At 36.4% G+C, this 10,745-nt stretch overlaps 1 protein-coding gene across 1 annotated transcript; it reads left to right on the top strand.

The window, feature by feature from the left end:
- The first annotated feature begins 205 nt into the window (after window positions 1-205).
- On the top strand, window positions 206-3,253 carry LOC107469058 (linamarin synthase 2). The gene is made up of 2 exons (XM_016088449.3): window positions 206-862; window positions 2,230-3,253. Exons 1-2 carry the CDS (start codon window positions 352-354, stop codon window positions 3,180-3,182), a joined length of 1,464 nt encoding a protein of 487 aa, XP_015943935.1. The 5' UTR covers window positions 206-351; the 3' UTR covers window positions 3,183-3,253.
- The last annotated feature ends 7,492 nt before the right edge of the window (window positions 3,254-10,745 follow it).

Here is a 10,745-nt window from a genome sequence, read left to right on the forward strand (position 1 = left end):
AAATTAATTATTATTATTATAAAATATATATTTAAATATAAATATATATTTAAAATAAATTAAATCACACATATATTTATATATAAATATATTAATAATTAATTTTAATATACAAATAATATTTTTATTTTTATATACATATAATAATTTTTAATGTGCAGTGACACGTAAAGTATTCTATGTAAGAAAAAATATATATTTGTATTGAAAGATTATCAATACATTAAAATTATTATCTTTTACAAAACTTTGTCCCAATAAATCATTATCAAAATCTTACAAAAACGCCCATGTCACTAAATCGCATAAAGCCATAAACCAGAACCGAAACATTAATTACTTGGGACAAAAATGAGTTGTTCTGGAAAATCGCAACCCCATGTTGTGTGTGTTCCATTTCCAGCACAAGGTCACATAAACCCTTTCATGCAACTTGCAAGAATCCTTCACTTTAATGGCTTCCACGTAACCTTTGTAAACTCCGAACTCAACCAAAAGCGCATAGCCAAATTCTTAGGACCCAACTTCGTGAAGAACCAACATGGTTTTCACTTTGAGACCATCCCAGATGGTTTGCCACCGCCACAAGATGATGCAAACCACCATGATAACACTGCCCTTTGCGATTCAACTAGAAAACACTGTTTGGAACCGTTTAAGGATCTTCTTATGAAGCTGAACTCAAGTTCTGAGGTGCCTAATGTTAGTTACATAATTTCTGATGGCGCCATGAGTTTCGCAATCAAGGCGGCGCAGGAATTGAAGATACCTGAAGCTCAGTTTTGGACAACTTCTGCTTGTGGATTCATGGCGTATCTTCAGTTTGGTGAACTTGCCAACAGAGGCATTATTCCATTCAAAGGTTGGAACTGTTTTCTATTCTTTTATGGATTTGGTTTAGTATTATTTATTGGAAAAGTCTAGTGGCAAGTAATTTTTGTGTTTTATAGTACTTAATCATCAAACGAAAAATGAATGATCTTTTACTATTGGATATAATCACACACTATTAAAAATACTATTAATAATTAATTGATGATTACAAAACAAAAAGTTACTGTCCCTAATACTCCTCTTATTTATTATTATATTTAGCACTAGTAACTAGAATGTTAAGATAGCTAGATTCAAGTGGTGTGTGAGATATCTTAATACGGGTAAAGAATAAAGAGTAAATCACTAGTTTAGTTTTAGGTTTAATTAGTCTGTTGGTTCTTATAGTTTTATAAAATTTTTAATTAAGTTTTTGTATATATATTTTTTAGTTGAGTCGTTTTGTACCAAATTTTTTTTTAATTGAGTTTCTATATTTTTTTTTGTTTGAGTTCTTGCACGAATTTATTTTTTTTAGTTGAATTTCTATACAATTAAATCAATTATTATAAAGAGAGACCTAATTAAAAAAATTTGATGTAAAAACTCAATTAAAAAAAATATAAAAATCTAATTAAAAATTTTACAAAATCAAATTAATACCATAAAAAATTTAAAAAATAAATAAAACCCTCGTCAAAATAATTTTGGGCTTTTAAAAATAACCAAATTTATCCCGAATTTACAAATTTTAAATTTCCATCGTCTCTAATTCAATTGTCGTTAATATAATACTAACATAAAGTATTATAGTACTAGTGTGACATCTCTAAAATAATATGGCTAAAACTTTAGTATAATTAAATAGGTATTTTAAACAATGGAAACTCAGATATAGTGAAATTGAACATAGAATACAGAGTATAGTCATTGTATAAAAAAAAAAAAAAGAAAAGAGGGATCCACATTGATTTTTCTCTATCACTCTGTATCTCTGAACTGTTGAAATATGTATGGGAGCAGCTATGTCATTTTACTATTGGAATGCCATGCTGGTCTATGACATTTTATATTAGCATTGTGTTAATGTTGAATTGAAGACATTGGGAATTCACAATTTGTAAATTGAGAAACTAATTTGGTCATTTCTAAATGTCAGAAACTGATTTGATGAGTGCTGAAAATTTTTAGAATGAAATTAAAAGTTATCTCAAATTTTAAGTATAATAGAATTAGAAAATTTGTGATACTCAAAACATGTAATTTGTTTAAAAAATTTCTCCAGATTAAATATATTTTTGAAAAAAAAATTCCTAACTTTGTCACATTAGTCTTTTTACTGTAAAGTATATATAAATGTTAAGTTGGTAATTTGGATTGATTAACAAATAACTTTGTCTTGTCCTGTTTTTTCAGATCAAGAATCTATTACTGAGTGTGTCTTGAACAATCCGATAGACTGGATTCCAGGTATGAAAAACATTCGACTTAAAGACATGCCAAGCTTTATTAGGACCACAACTCTAGAAGAGACCATGTTTGATTTCATGGGGTCCGAGGCACAGAATTGCTTAAAATCATCGACAATAATTTTCAATACTTTCCAAGATCTTGAGCTAGAAGTCCTTGATGCAATCAAGAACGACACATTCCCCAACATATACAACATTGGACCACTTCCCTTTCTAGGTAGCCATGTCTTCAATAATAACAAGGACAAATTAATGTCCCATGGATCTTCAAGCCTATGGTTAGAAGACTCAAGTTGCCTCAATTGGTTAGATAAATGGCAACCCAATTCAGTTGTTTATGTGAATTATGGAAGTTGGACCGTCATGAGTGAAGATCACCTTAAAGAATTTGCTTGGGGCCTTGCAAATAGTAATCACCCATTTTTATGGATAATTAGGGACAATATTGTGATGGGTGAATCAGCAATTTTGCCAATGGAATTCTCTAATGAGATTAGAGATAGAGGGTACATAACAAGTTGGTGCCCACAAGAAAAAGTGCTTTCACATTCATCAATTGGAGTATTCTTAACACATTGTGGTTGGAATTCAGTGATAGAAGCTTTGTGTGGAGGTGTTCCTATTATATGTTGGCCTTTTTTTGCGGATCAACAAACGAATTGTAGATATGTTTGTGCAAATTGGAGATTTGGTGTGGAGTTAAGGCATGACGTGGAGCGTGGTGAGGTTGCTGAGGTTGTTAAGGAAATGATGGAAGGAGAAATAGGAAGGGAATTAAAGAAAAATGTTTTGGAATGGAGGAAGAAAGCTCTAGAAGCCACTCATGTAGGTGGATCATCGTACAATGATTTCAATAGGTTAGTAGAAGAGGCCCTTCGTTTTCAAAATGTAGTTTAATTTGTTATCATTATATACTGTCCGCCTTAAAATAATTGTAGTTTTAATTTTGATAAATCTAAAACATTTTATACACTCAATTATATTTATTATTTATTTTTTGGATGACTACTTATACAGTTAATATAAAAATTAGTTCTTTTATGATATAACATTATAAGATTAAATACACATATGAAATTATTTTATATTGACACTCAAAATCAAATCCAAAAATTAATTAATGAAAACTATTTTGAAATGAATGGTGTATAATAATCACACGAAACAGTACTTTTTTACAAGAATAAGTAGCATATTGATTAAATACAAAATTGTAATATGTATATTATAACAAAAATTATTTTTAATAGTAAATTTTTGTTGATAATAACATAATAATTACTATAGATCTTATTTAATTTATGTTTTTGTACAATTATATATTTATTATTATATATTAAATGGTAATTATATACTTTTTACGGCCAATAAATTTTTTTTGGCAATCGTATAATTATTGTTAAAATATTTTAGGTAGGAATGACAAAACTCTCTAAGACGTAGAGATTCTTATGGAGACTACTCTGAATGGAGATCTGATTGTGAGAATTTTCTCCACGGGAATCGAAACGGGAGGCAAGATTCCTCTGAGGCAAGCGCGGGGATCCGAGCGGGAATTCCCGCCCCGTCCCCACTAATCCCCGAAATTCATAAATTTATTTAATTATCTTCTAGTGGCTAGCGTCATCCATACTCTATCCAACCTCTCTGCCGTCACCCCTTCACTACTCTCCCGTCTCACCGCATTATCACCCCCTCATCGTTCCATTACCCTCACCGCATCGTTCTCTATATTCGTGGCATTTCTTTCCACAATTCTGTTATCGTGTCCATTCTCCTCTTTGCTGTCACATCCCTCACCTCGTCCACTGCTCTACGCTCTGGCTCGCCGTGATGTCCTGCACTACGTCATTTTAAAAGAAGTCACCATGTTATCATTTACACTTTTTGTATAAAATTTTGCTGTTTTTGTATAGGATAAATACTTTCAACTCTATTCTTATGGAAATTAATAATTAGTCAGAACTATCAGAGAGATGGAAAATGAGGTCCCTGCGGAGAATGGGGCCCTGTGGGAAAGGGAAATTGGGAGCAATATTCTTCCACGGCAGAGAATGGGAACAGGGATGGGGAACAAATCTGGGGGCAGGGATGGAGAGTAGGGAGGCATCCCCCGCCCCCGACCTGCCTTGTTGACATCCCTAATTTTACAGACAAAGTGTAATACGATTAATGTCTAATTGTCAGTAAATATATTAGCGACAATTTTCATTGCTACTAAAAACAAAATAAATGGCGGTTAAAAAAATTTTTTAATCGAGAAAAATCAGCCATCAAATCAGGTATCATATATTTATATATAAATATATTATTTAAATAATTGCAACGCCCAAGGTTTGCTAAACCCCCTCCCCCATCCACTACCCCTTATACATTCGGATGATACCACCATAATCGGCCTTTTCTTCCTCCTCCTTTACCGAACCATCAGTATTTAGTTTTGTCCACCCAATCGGTGGTGCTTTCCATGTGGTCCTTCTTACGGCTTCACTTTTTGTATTTCTAGTGAGAGAATGTTTGGCGATAGCTCCCTTCAACTTCCTCAAGTAGTTCCTTATGATGTCTAATGCATTGTCTGGTTTGTTCATGTTGTTATTGTGAACTTCTTTATTCCTCCAGTTCCATATCCACCAGCAAGTGACCATAAACTGATCGATCCATTGGTCTTGTGAGAACTTGCCAATGTCACTGTTTAAATTAATATCCAACCAAATCTCAAATGGAACTGAAAAGAAAAGGGTTGTTGTGCAAGGATGAATGATCTTTGCCCAGATGCAAGCTGTCTTTGGGAAGTCTCTTATCACATGTATTAAAGACTCCTCAATTCCTCGACAATGATGACGGTGAGGGTTACCTCCCATGATTCTACCTGTCTATTGCGCCGTGAGTAACTTGTTGTGGGTCATGAGCCAAATAAACACCTTTATTCTCCCCGTTCTTTTCTATTTCCAAATTCTGTTCTAGATTTTCTTTCCATCATTCTCATTATTGGTTATCACCTTATAAGGTGAGGCAACTAAAATTCTCTATTATCATCATGCTTCCAAGTCATGTTATTCTCCCCAACTTTATTGTCTCTATCAAAATTTTCTCACATGGTGCTCCAGATGGTGACTAACTCCATCTATAAAGGGGAATCAACAGCTCTAACTTGGTATCCTTGTGTCTGACTATAAAGGCTCCCATATTTGTGATGCATCATATTGCTCCAAATAAAATTTTGATCAATGAGAAGCTTTCAGATTAACTTCAAGAGAAACGCTTGATTCATCGCTTGTAATTTCTTGAACCCCATGCCACCCTTGTATTTTTCTAGACAGAAGGTGTCTCACTTCACAAGATACATTCTCTTTTGATTCTCTTTGTCGTCCCACACAAAGCTTCTTTGAGCTTTCTCAATTTTCATACAATTTCCTTAATTATTTGCTGTGTTGCATTTTATAGTAAGTCATCGGAGCTAATAATTGCTTTGGCTAGAGTCATTCGTCCTGCTAAAGATAAGCACTGAGCTTTCCATCCCTTCAGCTTGTCTTGAATTATTTGAATGATGTGTTTGAAATGCTACTTACCTTTTCTTTGATTGTAGAGCATTGCCCCCAAATATTTTTTGAGACTTGCTTGCGCCTGGAAGTGGACTTTTCCAATTATTCCTGCCCTTGTTTCTCTTTTCACATTGTTGGAGAATGTAATAGAGGTCTTACTGGTGTTGATTTTCAACCCTGAAGCTTAAGAGAAGCGTTTCATTGTGCTGATTATTAACTCCATCTGTTCTACACTTGCTTCTGACAAAATTAAAAGATCATTTGCAAAGAGAAGATGGGATATTTTCGGACCCTGTTTGCTAATTCTCATGGGTTTCCATTTAGGGATGGCAACACTACCCGAACTCGCGGGTACTCACCTCACCCCTACCCGCTCGGGGCAGGTTTTTAGCGGCGCGGGACGGGACCGGGTTTAGGTTATAGGGGCAGGTAGGGGCTGGGCGGGTTAGGGTTCAACCATTTACTACCCGCAGGTAGGAGTGGGCTGAATTTTATGCGGGTTATTGTAAGGCAGGGCGAGGTCGGGTAGAGCAACCCACCCCTATCCACCCCGTTGCCACCCCTATTTCCATCTTTCTTTGTTGACTTGCTACTCTATCATGTATCATAACCTGTTCATAGCTATGACAAAGAGATACGGAGAGATGGGATCTCTTTGCCTTAAACCTCTAGTGGGGGTGAAGTCTTCTGTTTTTTTTTTCCATTCTATAAAACATTGTACGTGACGGTTGTTACACACTCCATTATCAACTCCAAAAGCTTCCTTCGCACTCCAAAGTCCTCGAGACTTTGTTTAAGGAAATTCCATTTTAATCAATCATACGCTTTTTTAAAGTGGACTTTGACCGCCACAAGGCCTTTCTTCCCTTTCATTTTCTTCATGATGTAGGTGATCTCTTTTGCTACTAAGATATTGTCTTGTATATTTTGACCTGGTATGAAGCTAGTTTGGTTGGGTGCAATTTGGTCAATAAGTGCGGGCTTGAGTCTGGCTGCGATGATTTTGATTATGCACTTATAACTCACATTTCATAGTGCACTCGATCTAAATTGGTTGATGAATTATGGACCTTACACTTTTGGCATGAGAGATATAAGGGTATGGTTATGGTCCTTAACTCGACCCAGGTTGTTCCAGATATCCGTCACATGCATATAGATGTCATCCTGTATTGTATCCCAATGCTCTTTATAGAACAGGGCTAGGTAGCCGTCAGGCCCCGAAGCTTCCAGATATCCTGTATTGCTTTCTTTATTTCATCCCTATTGAGTTTGCTGGTCATTTTTTTAATCTAGTTGTGTTGGAGAGGAGCGCAGTGTCCGTCAGTATTTAGAGTGTATGTCCCTTGATCATCATCTTTATACAGATTCATGAAGAAGTTAAGGGAATGGTTGGCAAGATCTTTTGAATCCTCCATCCATTCCCCTTAGTTGTCCCTAAGTTTGATCACTTTATTTCTTCATTTTCTTGTCATTGTCTTTGTATGATAATATTAGGTATTTCTATCACCATTGACCAACTAAAGATCTCTAGATTTTTGCATCCAAAGAATTTTTTTTCTTTGTTGAGAAGGTCTTCAAGCTCTTTATTGAGGGATCTTTCTAATTCATCTAAAGATGGATTTTTTCCATAACTTCAAGCTCTTTGAATGCCCCCAGTGCAGTTTATCAGTCTTCTTTTGAATTTCCCAACATGGCCAAAGACATTTTTGTTCCAAAAGCACAGATCCTGGGTCAAGGAATTGAGAGCAGATGCTAAGGAGGTGTACTTTCTCCATTTGGCTTTTATAAAATTCCTATACTTAGGGTCGAGGTTCCACATAGCTTCGTAATGAAACGGTCTTTCTCTTTTATCGGGCTTCTAAGGATCATAGCGAATTAGGAGAGGGTGATGATCCAAGTTTCTTCTAGTGAGGGCTTCCACCCCTTGCTTCCAGAAATCTAACTCACCAATTAGCATTTGAGAGTGCTCTATCTAAGCACTTGAACACCCTGTCAAGACCCTTCCATGTGAATTTGGAACCCACATAGCAAATGTCTATCAAAGAGCAGGAGTTTATCCAGTGTTTAAATTTTCTGCAGGTTGTTTGGTCTATCCTCACTCCTCCTTTTTTCTCTAGAAAGTCTGCTATCTCATTGTAATCTTCCACCATGAGCCACTGTTCTTTTATATTTTGAGCCATACTTTTTAATTCAGTCCAGAGCACCATTTTATTAGCCTTTTGAGGACTAGTATAAATAGCAGTTAGTAGCCAGCTATCTTTGTTGCTTTGTTTCACCTCTATATGAATATACTGTTTGTGAGATTTTGACATTGATTGAAAGATCTGGGTCCCTCCAGAGAATCCAAATTCCTCCGCTAAAACCCTCCGTCTCTTCAACATGGCTGAAGTGAAATCCCAATCTCCTAATCACAGATTGTACTTGCATTCTGCTGCATTTTGTTTCCATCAAGATGGTTATATCTGGTTTATGATGTCTACCAATTTTCTAAAAGAGTGCGGCCAAAAGCCTTACTAACTACACCCCTACAATTTCAGGCAAAAATAATCATTAAAACCACTTTAAGTGCAAGACCCCAATCGAGTGAACACTCTCAGTTTGCACTGAGTAGCCCCCTGCTGCCAAAGTGGTCTCAGCCTAATTCGTATTTGATGGCCCTTTATTCTTAGGTATTTTGTCCACATTTTTCATAGGGTCCTGATCATTGCCTTTTTCTTGAAGCCTCCCTTCTTGATATCTTCAGGCAACTTCTATCATTAGCTCCGTTTGCATTAAGTGAAGGTCTGGTGGCTTTTTTTCTTGTTGGTCCTCCATCTCCTCATCAACAAAAGAAGGTTTTGGTACCATATAATCCTCTATAGACACTTCTAGATTATGATAGAGGTTGGCAGGGTTGTGTTCCGATCTAGTTAGAGAAAGTTGGGGATTTGGGAATAGGTCAAGGTGTTGTTGTTGGTTCAAAGGGAGGTCTATGTCTTTCTTTTCTAAAACGGATTATGGGTCGACTTCAGTCTTGGGTCGTTCGTCGGGTTTGTTCGAGGTTTTAGGGTCCGGGTTGTTGGTCTTTGTATTTTGGTATATGGAGTTGTGAGCTTGTGTGTCTTTGTTTGGTCTATTGTTGGTGTTTCTTGTTATTTGACTGTTTTGGGAGTTACCAGAAGTTTGCTTGGTTTTTTGGGCTTTTGGGGTATTAGTCTCCTTGTTGGGCTTTGCTAATAGGTTCTATCCAGCGGGTTTTGTCTCTGATGGGTCCTCTCTCTCTCATTTTCTCTATCCACCACCTGATTAGGATTATCATTTGTTTCAAATTCCGTTACCTCTTCCTCCATTACCTACAAGGAGGCAAACCTCATACCTGTCACAGTGTCCCATTTTATCCCCCTTTTTTGCTCCCCTCTCTACTATTTATCCCCTTCATACCAATTTTTTCTATTCTTTTTCCACGAGCTGGCCTTTGCACAACCATCCAAGTGTCATATTGGTCATCTTTCTCCTAAAGAACTTTTTTGTCCTTGTCTTTTTTAGAAAATTTCATACTACCCTCTTGTGTTTTGCCTCCTGTCTGTTTATTTGCCTTCGTACCTCCATTCTCCTTCTGGTTTGTCTTTGTCCCTATTAGTACCGGTTGTCTGCTGCCATTATTTTTTGCACAATTTATTTTCTCGTTCCCTACCATTCCGCAAGAAAAACAAATGTTGTAAATCCCTTCATATTCCACCAGGTATCGAACCCCATTGATGGCGTATTGTGATACTAGTGGCTCATTAAGATCTATCTCAACACATAACCTTGCGAACTTCCCTCGACACTTGTCAGCAGTATTAGTGTCCACCTTGATTGTTCTTCCAATTATGTTGCCTATCCTTTTCAACATATCATCTTCGTAGTATTCAATTGCTAAATTTGGGAGTCTCACCCAAGCTACAATGGAGTCAATGGTTGCTTCTTCTGGTTAAAATTCGGTTTCCATGGGCGGACGATAAGGTAATGATCTAGTATTTTTCATTATCCTCCGGTAAAGGCAAAATCTAAGTCTTATAGGGAATAAAATTTTACGATAAAAAATCATTTCCAAGGTCAATCACTTCAATACTACCTTATGAGCGAATAATTTATACGCTTTTTGGCATTGTTTTTAGTATGTTTTAGTTAGTTTTTATTATATTTTTATTAGTTTTTAGTTAAAATTCACTTTTCTGGACTTTACTATGAGTTTGTGTGTTTTTCTATGATTTCAGGTATTTTCTGGCTGAAATTGAGGGACCTGAGCAAAAATCTGATTCAGAGACTGAAAAGGACTGCAGATGCTGTTGGATTCTGACCTCCCTGCACTCGAAGTGAATTTTCTGGAGCTACATAAGCTCAATTGGCGCGCTCTTAACTGCGTTGAAAAGTAGACATCCTGGGCTTTCCAGCAATGTATAATAGTCCATACTTTGCCCGATATTTGATGGCCCAAACAGGCGTTCCAAGTCAGCTCAAGAATTCTGGCGTAAAACGACAGAACTGGCACAAGAATGGGGGTTAAACGCCCAAACTGGCACAAAAGCTGGCGTATAACTCCAAGAAAAGTCTCTACACATGGAAGCTTCAATGCTCAGCCCAAGCACACACCAAGTGGACCCAGAAGTGGATTTTTACGTTATTTACTCATTTCTGTATACCCTAGGCTACTAGTTCACTATTAATAGGATCTTTTGACATTGTATCTGTACCTCATGACACTTTACACGTTTCTCATTGTATCTTCTACAGCATGAGTCTCTAAACCCCATGGTTAGGGGGGAGGAGCTCTGCTGTGTCTCAATGAATTAATGCAATTACTTCTGTTTTCTATTCAATTACGCTTGTTTCTATTCTAAGATATTCATTCGCACCTCAACATGATGAATGTGATGATCCGTGACACTCATCA

Source organism: Arachis duranensis, chromosome 10 (assembly GCF_000817695.3).
Source record: "Arachis duranensis cultivar V14167 chromosome 10, aradu.V14167.gnm2.J7QH, whole genome shotgun sequence".
NCBI classification, from domain to species: Eukaryota; Viridiplantae; Streptophyta; class Magnoliopsida; order Fabales; family Fabaceae; genus Arachis; species Arachis duranensis.

What these genes read in the sequence shown, in the direction of transcription:
- LOC107469058 (XM_016088449.3), top strand. Translation starts at nt 352, where the DNA reads ATGAGTTGTTCTGGAAAATCGCAACCCCATGTTGTGTGTGTTCCATTT. An exon ending in AGGCATTATTCCATTCAAAG is followed by an intron (nt 863 to 2,229) that starts GTTGGAACTGTT and finishes CTGTTTTTTCAG; the next exon opens with ATCAAGAATCTATTACTGAG.